Here is a 26300-nt window from a genome sequence, read left to right on the forward strand (position 1 = left end):
GGCTGTGTTCGGTTTGAATTTTAATGTGGCTACATGCGAACACGTGCATTAAATATTCAGGGAAGGGAAACATCTGGGACTCCTGGCTGGATGCTGCAGATACAGTGGAACATGAAGCAGCCTTCTGTTTGCAGGAGCAGGCAGCCGCTTCATTTCTTTCATAGTGGGTTTCGTCATTGCATGTGTAGCATGAAGACAATGAGAAACTTTCTTTACGATAGCATTTCCACGAAAATCTTTTGTACCACAAGGTGGTAAACAAAGCAACAACAAAAGGAAAATTAAGAGAAGGCGGGGATTCTTTATGGGTCAGATAACTTACCTCGGATACTCCGGGCCTTTGCAGGGTTTTTTTCCTGAAGGGAAAGATCGGACCTCGGTGCCATGGTCCAACTTTCTCTTCATCTGTGAGAGAAAGAAAAACAAAAAAAACGTGAGAAACCCAATAGCAAAACACATGCGGGATAAAAATTGAAAAACAATTTACTCTTTTGCTTGGATAAATCCATTTCCTCCTGATAGTGTTTGTCAAGAAACGCAGTCTAAATTGCTTTACTTTTTTAGTAAGAGCTTGCTTAAAAAGAACATTTAAGATAGGACATGGGTCAGGGAGGTTTCGAAAAAACAGCGGTGGAAGCTGAAAATTGCTTTTGCAAGTAACAGACTTTGTTAACATTCTGTCTGAAATTCAGCATATTAAAATACAGACACCATTGCCTTGCTACAGCTTTATGCAAATTGAAAATTAAACTTTAACGCACAGGCCGAGATATTCCCTTTATACACGTTCCATAACAAAGCACAAAGACGCATCCAACGTGTAGGTAAACCAGCTTTATGATATGAAATGGGACTGTACAAAGCAGGTGTTATGCAATATTGGGCCTTATTTGGACTGTTTCATCTCGATTGCTGTTGACAGCCAAACACCCAATCATATCCAGAGATAAAGACATTCACACCCAAACCTCCCAGGGCACAGCATGTTCATGCACATTAAGCAACCAGAAAAGTACAAAAACTTTTTCCACGGAGGGTGTAGCAGGCATATTTTGACACTCAAGTCTGATTCACGCGATACCAAGGAAAAGAAAAATGACCGAGTCAGTTACTCTCCATCACCTGCATGTGCACACAGACACACACACAAACACACCAACCAATCCCCGTTACCACCTACCCTACTGCGCAAACAAAGGAGCCTGTGTAATGGCCCGGGCAAGCCAATTTTCTTCATCCCATGCCTGCCACTCTCTCTGGCAAGACTTCCCAACACACATGCAAGTGATCACCATCTCATCGCCAGTCCCTCATGAATAAACAAGCCAGACGAAGACGGGAGGTCTGTATATTAGGGCCTGGCCAAAATAAGATATACAATGAGACAGTCAGGAGTGGTTCTCTCAATAATTAAACCCGTTTGTGTTGAAATTAAACCTTACTCAGTTGAGAGGGAGAGGAAAACAAATTAACCAGACATGAATAAAATATTTCATCTGGTCTTCAGTGAAAGCGGTAACATTAGCAGCACAAAGGTGGTTCCACTGAAGGGAACGCAACTGAAAACTGATTTTAAACCCAAAAAAATACATCTAAATAACTGCACAATTCAAAAAGAGGAATATGCAGGCAATCTTTTCATCGTTATGACACCAATATGCAAAATCATAAGTCCAGTCCTCAAAGCTTAAGTGACGTCAGTCATCCGTTTGACTCCTGTAGTTTGATCTACTGTCCAAACGACGAACTTTGATTTACATTACCATTGGACAAAAATAAACTGCACAATGTGTGGACGCTTTATTTTAAAGGCATTATGCAGATACACTCTTCTCAGCAGCTCTAAATTCCCAGAGTGGCTCCTCCTTGGCATTTTCCCCACATGATTACAGTAATCGTGGCGAAGCGATTCAGGGTCCAAAGCGTTCTGCAACAACTTGGGAGACAGTTTCAGTCCAGCCTGTTGTGCGGCGAGACACAACCTGTACTGGAAGGAATTGTTCCTTCTGCAGATAATGGCTTGTGGTAACCAGACGCTAAATTCAAATTTAAACTTTTTGCTCTGACTGAGGCAAACAATACTCTTTTGATGCTTTTTTTGGGGGGGGGTGGGGGGTTGTTATTGTATTATCACATCCTGCAAGGGAAAAAACTAAAAAACGGTACTGGGTATTTGACTCCATGCTGTCTGGCTCTACAGTTGCATGATTACATGTCTCCCCTCAAGATGTGTGCTTTGTTGTTTATCACTATAATTTCGAAAGTGTCTTTTTCTGTCCCTGTCGGGGAGAACGGATGAGTGTTGACAAACCCGGGTGAGGAACCGGGAGACAAAAACTAGCAGGCCATCAGAAACCTGCAGCCATGAATTAGTAATCAATACAGCGTTGCTACCTCTGGGTTTGATAAGGATTACATGTTCAGTGCAAAGAAACGACTGACAGACGACAACCAAAGCCTGAGCTTAAACAGGCATGTGGACATGATTAGCACACCAACGTGTTGTGCAGGTTAGATGCCCCGTGGACTTTTGACTGATACGACCAGTGATTTCTGATCTTTTCCTCTCAATGCAGCTCGTGCGTGAAGGTGGTGAAAGGGTCAAAGGAACAGCCATAAATACCTTGAGCAACTCACGAGGGAGATGTAAAGAAAATGAATGAGGTAAATTTGCAAAAACAATGCACCCGCAGTTGAAGTATCCAACAGGATGAGTATCTTTTCTGATAAACTTTTCTATACCTGAAGTACATCCTCTTGACAAATACCCTTAGGGAGTGGTGATAAAATATTCACTTGTTAAGATCTAGCTCTTAAACTCAACTGCCTTGTTCTTAAAAGTGGTGATCTCACTGCAATGGCAGTTCAGTAGCCACGGAGCGCCTGGGTGTGTGTATGCATGCAGTGGGTGTGAGCGTGTGGGTTTTGTGTGTGTGTTTCCGAGTGTGAGAAAAAAAGAGAGAGAAAGGGGCGAGTGCGGGCTTTCTTTGAGTGCATGTGTGCCCCTGCGCGTGTACATGCAAGAAAACCTCAAAGTCAACATAAGCACGAGAAAGAAGAGAAGGAAAAAAAAATACAGTTTAAGTCGGCTCCTCTTGTGTTTAAGCATGGGAAAGGTAACCAGAGATCGGAGTCTTTGTAAATCACTACCAATCAGTCGTCACTGCTTCCCCCAGCTTCGCCTTCCCTATCTGGCCAAAAGCACGACAGATGGATGCGCGGGGAGTTAATGATATTTTAAAGATAGCAATCACTCTTACATAATGTGTTGATTCATTTCAACAGAGACGACATCCAGCAGCATCAGTCACTCCAAAATCCTATTCTCATTTTCAAATAGTGTTTCAAGCGGCCATGAAAGAGTTTTCCTCACGTCAATCAGCATTGTCAGGATACACAGACACACTTGCAGTGTCGAAGCTGGCCATTTTGAAAAGGACCGGCTCTCTGAAGAGCTGACCAAAGAGATGGGTTTGACTTTTTTTTCCTCCTTAAAAATATAATGGTGTTTTTGTTTCAGCTTGTGCCGCTATGAGCAAAGCACTGAAATATTCAGGCCGGCTTCAAACCTCCGATATCTTAGAATGAGTACCTGCACAGAATGGATGGAGAATACAAATGAGCGAACATCTACAAACTGCGACCCACTGATTGAAAATGACATTCCCATCTAATTATTAGGATTAGCAGGCTGAAATCCCACAAGACGAGGGATGTTGAGAATATGATTTTAAACTGTGCTGTAAATAATTACCATACCCCTTCACAGTGGTGTGTCGAATATGACATTTTATGAATTTTGCTCTTTATTTGCAACTGAGGGAGCGTCATTATATGGCAGACATCCAGCATAATACACTCAGCATCCTTGAGGATGTTCTACCTCACGCAGTCTGACACAGTGACCCATTATCTGTGGCTGGAGCCTGAGGCAGAGCGTACAATGTCAGCAAATGGGCTACTCCAACAGGCGAAGGCAGACTGATCACATGCATGCATCTCAAGCAGTCACTTTGGCCGGTGCAAGATAACCACTGCTGCATAATGTGGGACAATAATAACCCTGCAACCTGGGGAGGATTGCAGATGTGGGGGGGTTACCCATCTCTGTGTTCACAACTGCTATTTGATGCACTTGAAGCGAGTGTACGCTTAAGCCTAGATGGGAGTGATATCAGCCATATGCATGATGAATATACGGTGCAAAAGCATCTGCAAGGAAAGGGAGGTCTACGGTTGATGTACAGGTGCAGGGCGCATCCCACCAACACGGAGGCAAAATGGGGTCCTATGCGTTCACAAACGGGCGAACAGCCTATATGATCACATTTTAAACCCAGCAGAATTCAATTGCAACACAAGTGATAATAAAAAATTAAAAGAAACTGATCTAATTGAAAACCCAAATGACCGCAGCTGATTAGCGACTGAGCCATTTATTTACACAGCTGAAGTTAACTATGAAGGAAACGGACGCCGAATCGCGTCGCGGCACTACAACATTTTACGCAGCGCAAAAAAACAACAAAACCCCACAACACTGAGGGCCGGGGCAATTAAAAGCGACGTCTCCGGGGGTCCGCTCCTCTGCTGATCGTCCTCCGCAGTGTGGCCGCACAACGTGCCCGCGAGAAGCGCGTCAAACGGAATGTGGGCGACAGCGCGAGCCGAGCATTAAATAATAACAGGAGGTGGGGATGTGCCGGAGGTGACACGGCGCTCGAGACGAGCGGAAATCCTTTACTCACTTTGTAGAAAATCATCTTTAAAGTGCCGTAGAACCCCATCGTTGTAATCCGGTGTGTTTTCCTTCCTTCCTCTTCAGTGGCAGTGATCGGTAAAGTCCGGATGGGCGCGCGCGGTGCGGGGATCGCAGGGACAGCGTGAGGGCAGCGGACTCTCAGGTAAATCCGACACCGTCTCTGGTGTGAACATGCTCGGGCACGTCACCGGACTGGCGTGTATTGAGTAGATCCCCCCGGTGAAGGCATGAGGAGGGAGGGAGGGAGAGAAAAAGAGAGAGAGAAGCTCCGACCGGATCACGTCGACTCGAACAGGGGGCTTAGGTCGGCGGGGCGAACAATGCGATGCGACGATCCCGGAGGTTCGTGCGCCTGCGAGCAACCTCAGCGAGCAGATATGAAGGGGGAGAAGGAAGGATGACTCTCGGTCGGAAGGGGGAGGAGTGGAGAGGAGGGAGAGCGCGTCAGAGCGCAGAGCAGAGCCTGCCCTCTTCCTCTTCACAGGCTGCACGACGGCTCCCTCCGAACGGGATCGGATTACAGCCTCCCCGGTGGAGACGACGGGAATGGTGCAGTCCAACATTCAACACTGTGCGCAGCGCATCCTCCGCGCGCGCTGCGTACCGGGTGGGTGGGGGTGGTCGCATCTGCGTAGGGGAGACCGGGCGGGGTGCGCACTTGTCACGTATTTCCCATCAAAGGTGGAGTCCCACTTGTTGCAACCAGAGCACACCATCCCAAAACCACACCAGTACCCCCCCCCCCCCCCATCCGAGCCATCATTGCTTCTCAATCACTCCATGTGAAATATATTTAAATGGAGACTGACTGCACGAGTTTGCAGTGGTGCAAAGTATTGCTGTATTCTGAATTTCACTGCATTGTACTTTTTCACAAACAGAAAATCCTTCTAAACATCCTTTTCCCCCTCTTTGTGGTTTGATCATAGATTATAAATTCTCCTAAATACCTCAAAGGTTTCTCTCACACTCCCCTAGTCACAAGAAGTAGATTTTTTTAATTAGTCAAGAATATTGGGGTTGTTTCAGGTTTGGGGCGGCATACAGGGCAATTTCATCTCAACTTGACAAACCAAAGACAACTCAACAGTATCACAATTTTTTTTTTTTTAAGAGTACTAAGAGTATATTATGAAAACATCTTATTAATACATCTCTTTGGCAAAATCTGAAATGAGGATTTTAAAGAAAATAAGTGCAATTTCTATATTATGCAATTTTAACAGATGCTTCTTGGAGCCAATGTACAGTCAAATGTTCCCAGATTAAAATTGGCTATCTAAATCTGACGAAATATATCTGAAATCCTTCCTGCTAGAGTGTTTCCTTTCAAATTAGCATTGGCAAAAGCCGGCTCCTTCTCAGGGCACTGGGTTTTCACAGACTTCAATGTTATTCAAACGTAAATTCCTTTCTTGGGATAATTTCTTACACTTTGCAAGGTCAACCCGTGGACCCGAATGAATCCTCTGGGAAGCCGGATTTGGTCCCGGGGTTATATGTTTGACACCTCTGCACTTAAGTGGCCACTTAATTGAGTACACTTTTAGAATCTAATGGGATCCAGTACAACAGCTTTGCCATTAGGTCTGCCTTCACAGAGGTCATAATGTTCAGTTTTGCTTGAGATGGAAAGAGAGGTTGCAGTTGAACTTAAATAAAGTTCATGACTGAGGTTGTAGTTAAGCACTAATGTTGAGCTGGGCTGCACTATATTGATGCATTTCTTACGTTACGGCCATCTCAGTATAACAGCACCATAACTGTTTATTTTCAGACCCGTATTGTTTACATTTTAGTATGGGAGGCCATGGATGACCGCGCAGTTGACCAGACTAAAGGAGCACTGACAGCTTCACAACTACAAGCTATAGCGAGGAGCTATACCCTCTTTTTTTCTTTTGTTTTGAAGTTTGATAATTTGGACAAATTGACAACTGAAAGCCATAAACCAACTGGTTATCATTGATAAAAAGTGACATTTCAGAAGAGTCCACTCCATGCGTGAATGTGATTAACGATGTAAAATGCTTTGGGACTGCTCACACAGTTGAAAGGTGGTGTATAAGTGAAGTCCATTTACCATCTCAACAATCCTGTTTCCCTCAGCAAAAATGCTCAAAGATCCAGAGCACACCATTACCTTCAAAGGATATTTGGCATTTGTCACTCTTGACCTCACAAGACATCGTCATTAGGCCATGGAAACGGGGGACACAATAAAGGGTCATGGGAAGGGCTGTGTTCACAGGAGATGGAGCACTGAGATCTGGCAGCCTTTCAGATACTCCTGGCTCACACCTGTAATTACCGAGGGGTGGGGGGTGGGGGGGTGTTCCAGAGCCGGCAGACAAAAGAGGTCCGCTAAAATTGGGAGGGAGTATTGTTCAGTTTTTAAACAAGTCATCGAAGAAATCAATACAAGAAATGACTCCAACAGGCTTTAAGGGTGCTCATTTACCTATAAGTTTGTAGATTAAAGCCAATTATCGACCGTGAGACATGTCGTTTGTGTTGAAAGGTACAATCTGAGAGGGTGAGGCAGGTGTAGTGGGATTTGACTTGATCTCAGCAATGTGTCCACACTTTCTCTGCGCAGACAAAAGACCACAAATCAGTGGATGGTGGGATGCTGGGGGACAGACCATTTTGAGCTTTGTGTGTTTAAGGTGGCTCTCATGAGAAAGGCCCTCTTGATGCTCTCTGCCGGCCCAACCTTTACACAGCACATTGGAATGCTTGGCATGCGAGAGGAGTTGCACTGTGGCCTTTGAATGGGCCGTGGCCTCCTTTGTCGCTCTCCTTCTGCCAGTTGGTAAAGCATTAACAGCCCCCCCCTTCTCCAAAATACTGACGACGACCCCCCCCCATCAAAGCCACATACAACGCATGTGAATCCCACTGCGGTGGGCTGCAATGCTGCGAGCGGTGGGTGTCTTCCTTTCAAAGCCAATTAATTTTTAAACATCTTGTTCATCGTAATCAACAAACTTTCACGTAATGACTCCTCTGTCAGACGCTGGGTTCCCTTTTGCTGCAGTATTTCAACAGAGCAGAATGCAGGAAAAATACGCTCATTATAACACGGTGCAGGAGACAGCTTGTGGGGAAATGCAAATGCAGTCTCATTTGACTGTGCACAAATAATGGACAACATCAACGCCAAGGTTTCTGCATCCTGACTCAACAGATACCGAACAAGCCTGCAGATAAGATGAGCATTCGTGAAGGTTTGACGCATGAGGACATTTTGGCTACAAATCCAGATAATCCTCACTTTTAGCGGCAAACAATTTTTGGATTATTAAACCCGACTCCGTAAAACACAGAAAACTGACAGCATCAACAAGCAAAACACCTAATACCATTAACACGCAACAATATTTTTTAAAAGGAGGAACAAAGTACAAAGTCACCATTTGGAAGCAGAACACTCAGATTGACTTAGCAAACATTAGCATTCAGTTAATAATGAAATGAAGTTTCATTTTGGTTGTTTACATTTAACAATTGTATATTCCCTTAAAGAACACAACCAAAAGATGGTTTGGGCAGAAGCAATGCTTTTTTTTTTTTTTTATCAACTCAACAACAACAAACAAACTTTTGCCACTATGCTTACCTTCATCTATAACCTTCTGTAAAGAACATTATTAAAAGCCAAACATGGATAAATTATATGGTTATTTAAAAAAAAAAAAACCTCTTACAGCTTCTAAAAACATTTTTGTTTCCATTTGAAAATAATTGGAACCATTTAAAAGTGTTGGTAGCACCAAAAAAGACATTTAAAAATGGCAATTGTGGCTTTGAGGAACCAAAAATTACACTTGAGACCCAAAAACTAAACCAGACAATAATCTGCAGATGAACAGATAAATTTTATTCTTAACTGAGATTAAATTTTGCCACAATCGTGTCTTCCGCGTGACTAACTGTAATCCTTTCAACATTAATTAATAAGAGAAGTAATGAGAGAATTATAGGTTTAACAGCTGTTAAGCGGGATTGGAGGGATGCCACCGTAACCATTTTCAATCAACAGATGCTCATGGGGGGAAAAAAGCTGCTTTACAAGAGGAAAGGGAGCATTCTTGAGGAAATGTATAATATGAGGTGGCGAACTTGGGAGGAGGAAAAATACTTCTTGGGCAGCGATGCATCACTAAACGGGGCCTTGTCATTGTGTGATTGTCCTCTCTGAAGTAGAAAAAAAAAAAGAAAAAGAAAAAAAATTGATAGAGGGGGTCTGCATTCAATAGATTTTCTTGGTGAAGTGAGATCCCACTCCTGGGGTGGACAGATGCGATGCATGTGGGGGGGAGGTTTGATGAATAAGGAAACCATGGATCATGGCATTCTACAATAGACAATAATAGCATCATCTGCATGGTGTTGAATTAACATATCCGACAGCCACCCACGCGACCGAAACGTTCAGCTTTGAAAGGGTCAGGTCAAAAAAAAGAAATTAACGGAAGAGGCAGAGGTATCTCCATTGTGACATCAATGGGGTTCATTGAGAATAAATGGAGGACAGAGGTCAGTATTTGCAATTATTGGCAATTATTTAGAAACCGGAGTCACAAGCAGATGCAGCATTTTAAGAGTGTATACAAGTGGAGAGGCTTTAGGAGAATGATAGGCAGTGGCTTTCACAATGGGAAGGAGGGAAATGTATGGCATTGTTGACACAAAAGAGAGAAAGAGCCAGTGTCTTGCGTCGTTACCCCACACAGGCGAACGTTCACCTACTTAATTTTTAAAAACAACAAGAGCAAGTGGTAGCACGAAATAAAATACAGATACAAAATCCAAATGGGAAGTTTTCCCTCAATGGTGGTAAAGTTCACATTGGATCACAAGAAAAGGTTGTGGTCCAATGCCGCTTGATTCTACTTCAACGGTGCTCTGGAAATCGGAAACATAATTTCCGATGAGCGTCAATACAAGACATTCAAGTTGCCCTGTAGTTACCATCCAAATTCACAGTTTTACTCCTCAAATGGAAAAATCTATCAGCGTGTGTATTGAAAAACAATACGCACAGAAAAGCATAGACTTTCCTATCAAAAGAAGAGTTGTGACTGTCCTACTGATGTTCGAACGAAGCTATGGCTTCAGGCTGAGATGGAATATGCTCGCTTACTTCTTTAGCAATTATCCACACAATCTCAGGAGAGGACCACAATGTGCATATCCTGGAAAACTGCAGCTGTTCCCAGTAGAGAACGCAAGGACACGTTGATGTTATCTTGGTTCTCAGTGTTCTCATAGTCCTGCTGAGGGTATTTAGAATAAATTAATTAAAAAAACTATATAGGTAAAGGATGGACACCACTACATTGGCTTTCTCCAAGTGTTGATTTTGTAGTGATAGAGGTAATGAAGTCCAAGTAATCAATGACTGAATTAGTTTCGCTTTACGGTTAAATGACTATGCTGTCCATTCCTGAGCATCCTGCCCAAAGCTTGAGGCCATCATCAATGTGCCAGAAACATACGTGAGGGGGGGACGGCCTCAGATCAGCAGAAACATCTCTGACAATGTACAAGCGTATATTACACTATATTTGCACTGTATATACAATGGCGGAAGACATAAGACAAAGCTTTGAACTTTCTGAACATTTAGTCGAAAACTTTAGAAGCAGCCTTTAGGCCATGCAGAGGGAGAGTAAAAAAACTTTTCTGTTAAGTAACTTTCTAGCACAGTATACCATAAGTACCCCAAGAAGAGGACACGTCCATACACCATGGAATAGCACGGTGTACAATAAAACGGGTAAAGAGCTTTTCTTCTGTTTCTAATCTCATTTCAATGAGAGGACTATCTGGTTTTGCATTTGGATGCGGCCTGAGCCGTCATATCTCATTCAGAAATGAAAGAGGGTTATGAAAATGTGCATGATGAGCCAGGTGAAACTTGGCTGGGGCCGGCATCAACATTTACACAGAAATGAATAAACCTCTTTAATCATCCAGAATTACCATTCTACTTCCCAGATTATGCAGAGTGTGCCAATTTGTTGCTGCCAGGTGGTGTCTGTCATCTGTACATCCCTAAAACTGCTTGCTGAGAAACACTACACCGGCTTTGACCTGAACTCATGACAGAATCATGCTTCCTTGGGTATTTTCATTCCCTCATATCGATCTCATCTTCAACACCACCTAACTGTACCATCCATTGGCTGCCCCACTTGTTGCAAAAAAGAAAAATCCTCTCAAGTGAGATTTGATCTTTTTCTAATTCAAAAAAATCACAGGATGACATTTAACATAATGTTGCCTAGTCAATGAAAGCAATTGTGTTGATCTTTCACCTTTTTGCCATTTCCAAATTAATTTAATCCTTGTGTGTATAGATTGTAAAGACATCTTCCTTTCATGTTCCTTCCGGCTTATGGGGTCGTGGTAATAATATGGATGGCAGAGAAAAGGCGCCTGCCACCCACACTTTAACCACAAATAAATGTAAAAGTTTTTACGCTGAAAAATAAATAAATAAAAGGGAAAAACCTTTCAAAACTGTCAGATAAAGAAACCCGACTCATAAAATGCTAGAAATAAGAATTCAGCTGACCGCGAGGTCAGTGATAAAAACTGATACGAATGGTCAAAACTTGTATTGCATGTAAATCTTTGAGATACTGCATCGAAAAAAAGCAACCTTTGACCACCACAACCTTTGAAGCTTTCGTTGGGATGAGTGTGTGCCAAATCCATGAGGGCATTCTGGAGAAATTGGCTTAAACAAGCATGAAACGGATGGACAGGGAAAGATAATAACTGCTGGCCCGCAGCTGTTGCTGGTGCAATGATGTAAAAGAAATCAGAGGGCAATAAAGTCAATTTCACAAAGCAATGAGTATCGTATTGTTAGTTTTGAGGAAAAATATCCAGAGGGGTGATCGGTGTGGAATTTTGCGCAAACATTTATGTCCCACCCAGGGCAAACAATATTCACTCTGGCCATTCCCCTAGTTTTGCATTTAGTGTCCTCCCCATGCCAATGTTTCTCCATCATTTGCCACACACCTGCCATAAAGTAGTTCAACATGAGCTACAACATGGGAGCAACCATATGGGCCAAATTTTATACAGCCTGGGATCCCCACGCTGCTTTCCACTTGACAATTTCTCATTTGTAGTCCTAAAAATCCCACGCTGTGCTATAGACTGTGCATTTTAATACTTATTGTCAAGTTCCAACAAGTAAATTAATGTCATTGACTATATAAAGTGCTTGGTCAGGCACTTTTTCCCCCCACCAGGTCATGAAATCCATGCATTTGAAATGATACAACCGTACACCGTCAAAAACGCAGCATTTACACTGTGTTACGGTGGGAGAGGAGCTCTGCATTCAAAAATAGTTCAAAGTTATATGCCAGTGGCACTACTAATAATACTTGAACCTCCCCTGGAAGACACAGTGGAAGCAGAGAAGCAAAAGAGCTTCTGGGGGAGGGTGTCATCGCTTCAGTGATGTAGCTGAATAAGTTTCCTTGAAAAGTCAATGAGTGCTGCTGTGATTGGATGACCCGCAAAGATCATAACAGAGCAAAACCTACCTTGGTTTTTGTTTTTTTTCTCTTTCAGTATACGACCAAAGAGCAGAAAGAACAGAGCAGTCCTCCTGCTCTGGCAAGATAAATGGTGTGGAAGTTTAACAACCTGTAGACGGATGGCGTTCAAGAAAGAGGAAGACAGGATGAAGATTATCAGACAAAGCTTGGAAAGCAATTTTGTCCTGCGGATGAGATACTGTAGCTGTTGCCTCATCCGTTTCTGAGGATCCAAGCTCAGGTGAATCCTTCTGGCAGGTGAGTCTGACTGATGAGTTAATCTGGAAGGCATGCAGGTGGAACACCTTCCAAGCAAAACCAGAGGACACACCACTTACTCTCTTACTCCGTCAGTCTTAGTTGAGACAGTCAAGTTAAGCAGAAAGGTGTCCCCCCCCCCCCCCAAAAAAAAACCAGGAAGGGAAAAACATTTAATGGGAGCGAAAGTACGCGGCTCCCATGTTGATGCACAATAACATTTTCACAAAGTGAAGGACACATTTGATCTTGCTTAGATGTGTCCACTACCCATGCTGTGAAGGCGCGGGCTCTTGTCTAAATTGTCCGTTTGGGATTATTGCCATCTCAAATTGCCCAGCGGCAGAGTGGGTGATAGCAACCTCTTTAGAGCCCGACTTGACTGCCATCAAACTGTTACGTCTGATGGCACAAAGTAAGATTCAAATAATGGCTGTGTTTTCAAAGAGAGATCAAAAAGGCAGCACATGAAAGTTTAGACATGTTCAGATTCGAACACTTGCTGATAATGATGAATGATGCAACGTAACAGCAATGCAACTTGCTTGCAGGCTCTGGAGTGGACATAGCTACGATTTTACACATGGGTATATGCAGAAAATAAAAATTAAAGGACATGTGTTGCAATTCTGTAAGTGGTTTAACATTTTACCAAAACCATACTCCATTTATCTACAACTTTAATACAAGGTCTCAAACCATTTAAATTAACCTAATTGTCCCAAATCATTACTAAAAATAAAGGTTAAATAAAAATTGATAAATAGATGGTTTAGTCTACCTAAAATCAAAATAGATGTTAAGGTTCATTTATGGGATGATTATTTATTATATTAACAAATACCTGTGCAACTGTAGTGCATTAAATACAACTAATGGGTCAATCTTTTAATAAAACGTTTAAAAAGGAGTTATAATGTGATGAAATATAAGCCATGATTGCCATGTTTCATTTGCTGTACTACGAGAACTGATGATCAAGCACTTGGGCCGAGGCAATGCAAGCAACCTTTCTGCTTTGTACACAACCTGAAGAAAATACAACAGAGTAAACATGCTGTATAGAGGGAGGTGATTTGTACTCATGGAAAGTGAGGCTCGATGGAAGAGTCAGTGTTTCTGAGAGAAATGTGTCTCCCGTGATTTAAAATGCTACACGGGATGGTAAAGGTCAAGGGTCATAAATGTTTCATTTCAGAAAGGGCAAAAGAGCAGTGAACCCTGGGTGGCCTGCAAGCTTGTTTGACTGACACACACACGCACGCACGCACGCACGCACGCACGCACGCACGCACGCACGCACGCACACACACACACACACACACACACACACACACACACACACACACACACACACACACACACACACACACACACACACACACACACACACACACACACACACACACACACACACACACACACACACACACACACACACACACACACACACACACACACACACACACACACACACACACACACACACACACACACACACACACACACACACACACACACACACACACACACACACACAGACCATTTCTCTTAGGCAGTAATTTTACTTGATGAGGCAAAAATTCTCAAATGAGACACAAAACTAAAATCAACCACAGAAAATAATGACTTGACAAAATCCAGAATATAAATGAGAACGATGTCGGTGGCCATCATTTAGAGGTAATGGTGTAATGGAGGTGGTCATGGTGGTCTACTGATTAGCACTGATTATGCCCCATAGCAAGAATGCCCCATGTTCAAGCCCAGGTGGGGCTTTGCTGCCTTTCTGGAGTCTCTATAGCCGCTGTTCCACCGCGTAGTACGTGCCGGAGCGGGGCAGAGCAGGAGGTTACGGTACGGCAAAGCGCGCCCAGGACCAACTCTGTCGCGCGGTCCTACCACAGAAAGTAACGTAGGCGGGGTTGTGAACGACTCTTCAGATGTGTCCAGTGAAGAACACGGAAGCGGCTGGCTGCCGTCCAAGTCGTTCTCTGTGACTCAGGTTAAACTTTCTCATTATGAACCGCAGCGTCCAGCTCCAGTTGAATTTCCTCCTCCTGTTACTGAGAGGAGCGTCTGTATCTCGTTAAAAGACCACGGTGCTGTGTCGCGCACCGACGTTTCAATAAACCCAGTTAACAAAACAACCAGTGAGCGCAAAGCGCCGTATGCAAACAACAACGGGAGGGTTTACGGCCGATGAAATATTGAAATATTGCGGGCAAGTCGAGAGTGACGATCATCACTACCAATCAGCAGACGGCTGCATTGTCGCTCTTCCTCACAGACCCGTTCCTCGGTGCCCAGTACCTCAACGGAGGGGTAGCGGAAAATCGTAGCTGGTGATCGCGGTTTCTTTCCATACCATCCACAACTTTTTCAGTGGGACAACGTGAAAACCAGTCCCGCCCCGCGACGCTCCGGCACAGAAAGTGCAGTGGAACCGCGGCTTAAGTTCTTCCTGTGCTCCTGTAGTTTCCTCCCACAGTCCAAAGGCATCAATTTGAGGCGAATTGGTTCCTCTAAACTGCCTGTATGAGATTGATTATCTGTTTCCCTTTGATGAACGAGCAACTTGTTTATGGGGTACCCTGCCTTCACCCACAACCGGCTTGATCTGCTCCACCACACCGAGTTGGATATAGTGCGACAGAAGATTGATGTCATATCTAATGACGTATATAAAGTTGGATTTTGAATTTTTTTGGGGGGGTGGGGGGTGGAACATATTCCCTCTTTAAGAAGAAAGTTTTGTACAAATACTAATTAGGTCTCGTAATAACTCCTGCAGTTGATGTTACTGATGGCTACAAAATGTCCACTGAATACCGAGATGGTGACAGAAGACTCCCGACTGTGGACAAAAGTTAAGGATAAAGTCATTTATTTGCAATTTCTGCGTGGCACAAGCCTCAAGAAAAAGTTAAACCACAACCTCATGTTTTAATTATCCCTTCAACAAGACCCAGGCTGGTTCAGGACCACAGTTCAGCAAGGTGTCAGCCAGACTCTCAAAGATTCTACTTTTGGCTTAACCCCGAGGAAAAAAAAAAAGGGGCAGAAACTGGAAGCAGTGTTTAGGTCTCAGTGATTCAGCTCAGACTTTGCTGCAGTCTCTTCCTCCTCTTGCTGCCTCTGACTTGTACAGCTTATGACACATACTCCGAGAGTCCTCCTACACACTGAAACTACACAAACAACAGAACTGTTTTATTTCCTATCTTGCAGAGAAAGGACACAGGGAAAGTACAGTATATAATAACATTTGGAAAAGGAGCATCGTGAGCCTGTGTATGTGTGAGCATGTGTGTGTGTGTGTGTGTACATCTGTTGCTTTATTTGCTCATGCGTGCTCGTTTATGCCAATGCATAATGAATACTCGACAAACCCCCAAAGAGCCCTACAATAGGAAGATATAATGCACAGTCATACTCTTATGCACCAGATAGCGGAGTCCAAGTTCTGGGCGTGGGTTTATTATTGATACACCGAAAAGAGGCAGAGTGAGCGTCCAACTCAGATGTAATTTATTCTAAATGTGAGATGATCATCTACCATAACTTTTCTCAAGGCTTCCGCAGCTTTGTATTTTGTAAGGAAGGACAGACACGATTATTTTTCTCATACTGGCACAACATATAGATTTGAATTACCAATCCTGATGACAACATCTGTATTAAGAAAATATAGCTACTATTTCACATGATGACTGCCTGAACTAAACATCCTATATATATTCTCAGTTTTAGAATAGAAATGCTTTATTCATCCTAAAGGGAAATTCTTTAAAGATTGCAGAGGTTTGCGTTAAGCCGTCCCTGTATCACAGAGGTCAAATTGTAATACGATTTTACATGCAAATTTTAACCTTTTGGGGAAACGCACATTGTTGGCTGGGGCTGTCAATCGTTCCACTTCATCTTCAGAAAAGTGTCATTCATCTTGATGAGCTGTCTACCTTGAAACGACATGCAGCCCGAGGGCAAGCTAACTGGCATCTGTGGAGCTACTGCAGGCAGCGAAGCAGCAGATGGCATGAGAAAAGTAAACGTGCTTTCCTGTTTAAAATGGTTCGAGCACTCCCGGGGTTCGCTGGTAAGCGGGAACACTCAAAAGTTTTAAAGTTTGAAATAATGGCCTTTCAATTTAGCAAATCACAGAGGGATTGTTAAAAGACTCCAATCGATCATCCGGATGACTTACCAACAGCTGAGCGTAATAATATCACATAAAATATGTTTTAGTGACACTATCTGAGGGCTTTTGTCTCTTTGAAGGGATTAAACTCCACAAATTTAAGAGCTGTCGCCGCCATTCCTATCAAGCCATCTACTATTTATGTTGGGAGGATGGTTGTGCCACTTTTTATTATTTTTTTTCATTAGAAGCCACTTGACATGTCAGGGTGCCACTTTTCTTTTCCTGCTTTCTCCCCCCAACAAAGCGCCAACTCAGCCAACTGCCCAGTCAATGAAATGTGCACAAGGGTGAAAATGTGGAAGTGAGGCTGGAACAACTTCCCTAAAATAGACTCCCGTCCGCACAAACTGTCATACTCTCACAGCGCAAATAGCTTGGGTGGCTTCAGTGTTTTCAGGGAAGAAACCACACCGTCTCCTTTTCGTGGGATCTTGGCCCGTATTTTAAAAATAGCGGCGCAGAACTTTGGGGGTCAATACCGCACAGTAAACACAGAGAAAACTTAAGTAATGTGAACTCGGCTGAAAAGAGCTGGGACTCCACAAGCTTCTGTACACAGTCCTTAAACTCGAGCGGATTAGAGTCACTTAAATGTATGCTTTATGTAACTAAAGACTCAGACGGTATTTCTCAATTCCCGCTGATCGTTCAGGAACCTTCAAGCTGCACTGAGCATCTTCTGCAGAGGATGCGTAAGTCAACGGGCATCATCACTTTCAGTCACTTCTTATTTTTGCTGCCATGTTTCATGACCTTTCAGTCAAATTCAATCTCAAATTCAAGATTCCAAATGTCAGCCAAGTCAACCATCTGCTTAAAAGTAGCTCCTAAGGAGTGCCTGTCTTTCGCTCCTCATTTGGCCTGGGTACGACTTGATTTGGCCTTAAGGTAAATATGAAAGACATTTCAACTATAAAGACAGATTTTTTATTTTTTTTTGTACTACAAAAATGTCACTCTGAATTGTTGTGGCCCTTAACATTCTTTTGAAAGATGGACATTTTTTAAGGACAACTCAAATACACGGTTATTTTTCTAGTTCTAAAAAACTTGTGCAATAAACGTCATGTTTGTCTCAGAAATTATGCAGAAAAGGTCATTTCCAGGGTTTACTGTACTGAGGAAAAACACAAACATTACTTTGAAAGATCGTCAAGTACGAGTGAAACATCACATGATAATGCGACTGGGTTACAGAATAAGTGTATAATGCAACTTGTGCACACGTTTAACCCGAGGCTCTGGCTTCTGACTGGTGTCCTGCCTCCCGTTAGCATGCACTCCACGGATCAATATTCCTGACAAGCCAAAAAGACATCATTAGCAAAAACTTCCCCACCACAGTTCATTTATAGGAGGCGGAGCTCATCCCAGCAATTGAGCCTTGACCCTAAAGATGACCTTTAAATTTCACAATGGGGAGCCCACAATAGCCGCCATGTGCCTCGTGGTTTAATCTCCACAGCCCATCTGCTGCGGCTGCTGGCTGTGAGCGGAATCTGGGAGAGGAGAGGGTGGAGAGAGTGCCCAGCTTCCCTCTGAAGCTCATGGGTGTCTGTCTCACTACATCCTGTGGGACAGCTGTATGTTAATGTGCACAAGAGGCCGGGGACGGCAGCAGTCGCTGGGATTGCCAGGCAGACGCAGAACAAGGAACCCCTTCTCAGTGGGTAGCCAAAGGCATGAACTTGGCAGATTAGACATTCAGGAAATAAATAAAGCTCCATCACAGACAGGCACCCCACATCAACAACAACAACCAAACCCACAAGAGTGAAGAAACGCTCCCTGGGGAAGGAAAATAAAGGGGGGGGAGACAAAAAAGGAAAGGGTACTTCAAAAGTGTAAGTAATGAAAAGGAAGAATCTCTGTTGCCTTGTGGAAATTTAAATTCATGCTGTAATTAGGAAAGACAAGACCAAGAACAGAAATGTTCAAGTTTGTCTGTACTCAAGAGCTCTTATTTTTTAGTGAAAGGATTGCAACTTTGAAGAATTTTAGGGCTAAAATCAAGAGAAAGTCATTTCTTCTGTACTACTGCAAACATTTTTATCTTGAGATGCCAGAGATTGCTGATCTGTGAGAGCGGCTGTCAGACATTTAATGGAAGAGCTGCACAGTAAAACGTTGATGGTTGAGGAAAATGTAATCAATAATTCAAGGCCGGACAAGGTGCAGACCTAATCCTGACGTGAAGATGACGAAGGACAGGCAGGGGTGTGGGCAGCCGTGGAGGAACCCACTACTCGCCCCCACCCACTCTCTATCTGTAAACCGTTGCCTGGCAACAGGATTCGCTCTCACTGGCCTCCAGGCTGCACCGTGATGCCTCTGGCCTCGCCGAGGGAAAACGCTCTATTTTGTTATTAGAGCTGACCAACTCTGGCATCAGAAATCACGACTAGCTATTTATCAATGAGTCCAAAAAAGCTTTGGTTTCTTGGAAGTGTGATGCAAAATCAAACGGTGCCCAGTAGATGCCAGGAATTTCTTCACTGTATGTGTGACGATAATGTTTTTTACTAACCTTGCACAGATAACAAGCAGTGAACATCAGGCCACCGGCCCAACAAGCTGGAAACAATTATATTTAAAGGAAACGGCCTGTCCACAGTGCCTTCCTTTTTCTCTCTTTATTGGCCTCGCCATATGTCTCTGCTGCACTCAGTGACGATGCTGCTTAATTGTTATGCACAGGGAATGTGCATACAACAAATGAATTGCTACCAAATAGGTTCAGAAAAAGTCCTCATCTTCCATTTCTGCCTGCGTTGCCGTACAAATAAGATTAGAAGTAAACGTTCTGGTCCGGAAGACCAGGGCAGCAGACCAAAACGTTTAACTGTTGGGGGCTTTTCCTTAGTCAATGCACTTTATCAGCCAATGAATTATACTGCAGTGAAAGGAAAGGTGAAAGTCAAACAGTTTACCCAGTTTTTAAACGTATAAAAAAGATGCCAATCAGCAGCTTGAACTTAGACGTGTAATGAATTCACTTTATGATCCAGTGAAATTCATTGTAAAGTTGGCCACTAAGTAGAACATTTATGACAAAAGGACTAACTTTAGAATATATCCATTTGATTTGTGGAATTCTCCTGGGATCTCATTAGCTCTGGACGAACTTTGGAATGTGTCTTTGCACAAGAGGACCAGTCAGATAAGAGAATAACACAGTTCACGTAGGTACCAGATGAAGTCAAAGTAAATCATTTCATCGATTTGATGCTTACTCTTATATTGCCTAAATTTACCGGATGGATCCCAATAGATTCGCAGTGCGCGAATGCAAGCCTTGGGAGTCTGTTTTATTTAATTTTTATTCGATTTTTCTGCCTTTACTACTGTTATGCACCTTGTGACTCATGTCTGGGAAAGCTGCCATATAAATAAAGTTCTATTCTATTTTTCTACAATGTTTTATCAATTAGTGAGGTTGGTTTTTTTTGCGTGCTCGACATCTTTAGAAAAGGGGGTGCTCTTCTATTGGGAACTGTACGGTAATATGACTACCTTTGGGGTTTCAGAAACAGTTACAGGCAAACAAACACAGGCAGCGTTTCACCATTTCTATAAAGAGAGCCAATATTGGATGGCACGTTATAACTACACACATTTGCCACAAGGCAGCAGTGCTCATGAGCAAATATTAGCATCTACCTTCAACACAAGTACTTAAATGCATGTGTTCCTTCCTTCAACGTGACTGAAATGATCAAGGTTTTTGTGGTTTGTACCCTTGACTCCTCAAGATGTCCCCGACCTCTCTGCTATGCTCACAAACTCATTGTAATCACAGTTCAGGGCGACGGCACACAGATTTATGACTGTCGGAGCTTCTTTGCACTGTAACTATGTCTCCATGGTTTGTCAAGCGGCCATCAGATGACAGGAAGTGATGCTCCACAATATTGATAGTGGACTCTCTCTTTCACGGCAAAGATTAAGGGACTGAACTGTTACCAAACAAAGCAAAGATAAAGTCAACGGACGTGCATCACATTTCCCTTTAACGCTGGAATTCTATTGAAACTGGTGATATTTTCACATTCCTCTGTATGGACTTTGGGGAAGAGGTCAATTCTTAGCTTGCAAATGCTGCCCCTCTTAGAATTGGTGAGCACAGGGAAACTAAGTTGGTAGCTGGCGCTGACTTGGCAGGTGCATCTACAGCTGGCTGGGGGCGGTAGGGCAGCAGGAGCAGCACAACCTGGCCACAAGGCTCTCGGGCGGCCCCATGGGCTCCCGCTCTCCCACGCTCATCACAAATTAAAGAGGCCAGTCAGACTAAATCAGCACTTTCTCCTCTCCGCTGTAGCATGCGGATGTTGTAAGGAGGTGTAAGAGAGGCAGTGAGAAGATCAGGGGCGATGAAGCATGAAGAGCACATGTGGGTGCTGCGAGCCTTGAGCAACTGCACAACATCCAACTTCATCACAGCCAACTTTCATATGCATGAGAACTTCATGGATTTTAGAACACACGATTTTGTTTTTTCTGTGGTTGAAGAGCTTAAAGCTGACATTTCACTCCCCTTCTGAAGTTCAGCAAAAGTGCCGCAACCTGCCTACGACACAGCATCATGAAGTAATTTTCTCAGAATATGAAAACAAGGGAAATTTGTGTGCATGGCCTCATCCAGTAAGGTCAGAGTGATTCCATGAAAGGGTCGCTTAAATAACAACCCCACATAGCTACTCAAGAGGCAGTTCAAACCAAATGAAATCTGACATTAACAGCAGGTTACTGACATCGCAGAGGACACGCATTCTTGTTTTGTTCTTAAAGTCTCGAAACAAATAACACCAGGGGAATTATCTGTAAAAGACAGAATTCACTAAAGTGTGGATAAAATCTGGTTCCATTAGAAGTAATGTTCACAACACTTGGGATTGTCAGATAGTCTCCACTGAGATTTGGTTTCTTTTTGCAGCAGCGAGTGTTCCGTGTGTCGACTCGGGGCGTTCGGGGCCACGATTCAGCGTCGGTCGTTCTCTATATCCATGCATGGAAAATGGAAAGACACTTAATTATGCTAAAGTTATGCATAAGCTTGAGGCTCACGCTGCATGAGTAGTTGACACATTGAACATAAAGAAGTACATTTAGAAGAGAGCAGCAGTGAAACAGTGAATCCGGAGAGAAACTTGTTATTTTCAAGATTAGTGTTGAATAATTACTACATAAGACATCAATGTGCAAAATGCTTGATTTATAAAAAGCATAATTTAGGAAAGATTTATACAGGAACATATATAACAAAGGATATAAAGGAGGGCAGCAGGTAGGTATAGAATATTCAAAATACCTTAAAGGTTGTCTGTGGTTATGAGAAGTTTGCGTGTCAATAGCCACCGAGACCAACAAGGAATATAAGGGTTATAATCGATGTGTGGTTCAGTGTGAGATGAGCCTGCAAAGTCTTCAACCACTCCCATCACAATGCAGTTATGTTTATTTTCGGTTTTAGATCTCCTCCAATAAACATTGCTGTAATTCACCTTGACAAATATTTTATGAGGAAGGAAGTGCAGACAATGTTTGCCGGGTCTCCAGGCGCCTTCAGACGAGTCGTCTCCTTTGGTTAACATGGTCTGACTCACAGAACAGTTGAAAAACTGGATTTAACTTGACACAACAGTACCCGGCATCAAAAACCAGCATCTGTATCACCCACAATGCAACACAGTGCGGAGGGTTTGGCCAGAGATTGTTAGAGGTAATGTTCGGAGCTGCTGTGCGTTACGGGGAGTCATTTTTCATTACATTTTGTTACAGTATACTCCATTAGAGAGGAAGGAGTCAGCAAATATGCAGAGACAACATTTCAAGGAAAACAGAATCGCAGGGGAAATGCCTGCCTCTGGAAGTTTACTTCTATGTAATTCAGGAATAGCTTTAATTTGACTAAACTTGTGCGTTTGCCTAAATGTGGCAATGTTTTTCCTGGTGCCTGCTGGTAAACAAGTGGGAGGGGTAACAAGCAAAGTAATGAGGCTGTCCTAATTACATCAGGGCTCAGAGTTTAAATGAAAGGCTGCGGATGCTGCTGCCGAGTCGGGAGACGCATCTAGAAAATCTAATGTAGCCATGGAATCTCCTTCATTCTCATCCATCACGGTAATGTAACAGGCCACTAACACACTGAAGATGCAGCTGCTCTGCCCGTCTCCATGCAAGTGTGCCTCTATGTGTGTTCATTTATGTGAGAAACCCATCATCGATTTTCCATTTTGTATTAGTAAATTAATCCCAACAACTTGCTCCTTCCCCACCCCAAATTCTCATCAGAGGAGAGGATATTGATTGGTTTGTTATACTGCCTTAAGGAGGCCATGAATTGCTAATCAAAATCCACATTCTGCGGGGAACTGCGGCGGGGCAAATATTCAATTCCCGGCCATGCAAAACAAACAGCGCTAAAGTGTTGGGGGACCGGCTGAGAGCCGCAAGTCGTGACCTTGTATAATTTGTTTCCATTAATTTGAAAATCCCAGGAATGGTAAAGTGTTTGTTCAAAGGCATCCTGTAAAAGTTTGAAGGAAATGAAGCAACTTTTTAAAAGTTACAAACACTTCCGACTTGATTTTTGCCATAAGCTCAGTTTGAACACAAATCTGAAGGCATTGCAACAGTTTGTGGTGATAAACCGATGAAGCTGTTTGGGTAAAAGCTGAAACGTCTTCCAAGACATGAATGACCTAATTCATGCCTCCAACCTGGACCATCTGTAAAGAAAAAACATTGGAAGGGCACATTTTGTGTGACTATTCACAAACTTACAATAGTTCAGTTTACAAGTATGTAAGAGTAGAAAAGGGGATAATCTGTTAAAACAGAGACGCTGGAACTGGGAAAGTGTGAGGGCTGCTCAAGGGCTTTCACAAATTGGGTCTAAAGATTATATTTTGATCACTTTACTGAGTCAATCTATAAGATTCCAAGTGGAATATGTCAATTTCTGTACTAAATCTATGTTGGATGTGACCACTCTGCCTTCAAATGAGGATTCATTTATTTTGCATACTTTCTGAAAGTGTTTGAGGGAGCCTGCAGAGAATGTTTTTAAAACATTTTTAGTGGACTACGCACAGCTCGCTAGTAGATACAGTGTGTTTCGGATCCATCTGTCGTCATTAATTATATTAAGATGCTGCATGTTTTCATCTCCTGTAAACTAAATCTGGAACCAATGAGGCGCCGTACTGCTGGTATTAAAAGTGAATGAGTGGCATTTATTTACAGTTACCTAAAACCTTTGCACAGCACTGTATTTGTGCACAAACAAAGCAATTTTTATGTAAAAAAAAAAAGTATAACATATCCTAAGTTGCCGATGGGTGAAACTACGAGTGTGTCGTATAATATACGGCACACTCAAGAATTCAAAACTCAGAAATCTAAATAACTTTGATGTCCCATAAAATGACAAACAAATTGAACACAGACTATAAAAAATTAGTGGCGACATACATTTCCTGTATCTGGCACTTAAAACCAGCCTCCTGCCTAATGCCTGAGCACTACGAGTTGGTGATAACACTGGAGCACACTCAGGGATTAAAGCACTGCTTACACACACACACACACACACACACAGTTTCCAGATGGTACTCCACTGTTGTCCTCCTGCAGCAAAATAATTTCCCTTCTCTCCGTGATAAAGCGTGTATACTTTGACTTATCCACTCAGTTGGGTGAATATGAAGATCAATGTTGGGAACTGAAATAAGACTCCTATTGTTCTCAATGTGGACGATGCTTTTATTCAACGGGAAGCCAAAGCTGACCTGAGCAGCAGAGATGCATATGTAGATGAAAAACGCTGTCCGACTGGATGGGGAACTACTTTTTCTCCCAGCGGAGATGTCTCTGGTTTATGGTTTTTGTGTAGCCTGGTGTGACCTCGGCCTGGACGCAGATGTGTTGCCTGGTAGCATATTACTCATGCTCGTAGACACTTGACTGAACCGCAAAAATGTCAACACTTTTATGGCAGTAGAAAAATGATCGGTAAATGTGTTGTTGCGCCGGTTGTTCCGATTGACCCTGGCATGTGAGATTAGGCGTACTGGAGGCATCAATATGGAGGCTAAAGTCAGAAGACGCTTTAGGACGCAGTGAAAGGTGGGGGATAGCATGGGTACTGATGAAAGGATAGAATGTGAAGTGTGGAATAAACCACACTGTTTATTTACTTAAGTTTCAGAGATCATTGCTTTGGGCAAGAACATATAATTGAAGGTTGGAACTGTTCATTTTAAACCTAAACCTGGCCTTCCTTATCCAAACAGTTGGATGACATGCTACAAAAGCTATTACCCTTTTGGTCCAAATAAAAGACGATGTATATTTTCCCTGTCAATAAGTGTAAAAGGGAGGTAACCTTATAAACGGCATCTTATCAAATTCAGAACAATTCAATTTACAAAAACAACATCCTTTTCAGGATTCCACACATATTTAGAATGATATAACAATTCCATTACATTAAAGGCCCAATTCTATCATGGAGAAATTATGATAATGAATCTACACTATGCTATATAGAGGGCACAGAGAGGGGGAGGAAACCGGTGACCCAGTGACTACCTCCGAGTGTCCTAGATGGCCTGCGATGACTCACAGCCTCACAGGGAAAAGGAAGTGCAGCGTCTGACACTAGATTGGAAGAGTTGGGGTGCACCAGGTCTTCAATGATCCCTGGGCTGGGCCACATCATATCATTGCGCCCCCCCCCCCCCTAAAAAAAGGCTGACGGCTGAGTGCTTTCCCTTGTGGAGCGCAGCTGTGACAGAGCGAAACAATACGGCAACATATCCTTCAAAGAATATTAAGCCACTGGCAGGAAATTAAAACTACAAATCACCGTGAGACTTCAGCTGACCAGTGAAACACATCCATGCGACTGGATGACGTGGACACGACAAGCTATTAGACTTTTACCTGACGCCATAATGCAACATTTTGAAAAATAACTGCACTCGTGAAAAACTATTCATGTCGTGTATTTTCAGACGAGTCCCTGGAATTTCTAAAACCCTTTTAAACGACAGTCAAAGTTTTAATTAGACAACACTTCTCAACAGACTGCTGCGGTTTTCGTTCTTTATTTTACCATCAAATTTAAGTTGTTTCTAAAACCACAACTTTCGCAAAAGCTATTGATCCTTCAGCGCTGACCCTTGTTGGGGAATCGCTTTCCTCGGATTTTTGTGAACAATTACCACTACATTAAATCTGCGGAGATGTGCAACTCCATAAGAGCTTCTCTAGACCTTTAATGCAGTACTGAGTGCTGCACTCTCAGTCATCATAACAATCTGGGCATTTATTGAAGCTCTTAGCCAGCAGTGTCTGCATGTGGAAAATGATTGAATAGGAGAGGGCTGGCACTTGAAAGATAACAAATGCGTGTCTAAGGGACACGTGGATGGTTTGTGCATAATTCCGGTAAAATGTAGAGAACAGAGACAGAAAACTAAACTGTTCAATGAGTATAAAG

The 26300-nt window shown here is 43.0% G+C and overlaps 1 protein-coding gene across 3 annotated transcripts in view; it reads right to left on the reverse strand.

Moving 5' to 3' along the window:
• fbxw7 (F-box and WD repeat domain containing 7) overlaps nt 1-26300 on the reverse strand; it is a 111072-nt gene that overhangs the window by 20876 nt on the left and 63896 nt on the right. For 2 of the 3 annotated variants that reach the window (XM_080463333.1, XM_080463334.1), the window contains one exon: nt 323-405. In XM_080463333.1, coding sequence (XP_080319459.1) covers nt 323-405 — 83 coding nt within the window. Of the gene's footprint in view, nt 1-322; nt 406-4748; nt 5138-26300 lie in introns of those variants that run through there. The other variant, XM_080463335.1, reaches the window with a different exon arrangement.

The sequence above is a fragment of the Lipophrys pholis genome, assembly GCF_963383615.2.
Source record: "Lipophrys pholis genome assembly, chromosome: 5".
NCBI classification, from domain to species: domain Eukaryota; kingdom Metazoa; phylum Chordata; class Actinopteri; order Blenniiformes; family Blenniidae; genus Lipophrys; species Lipophrys pholis.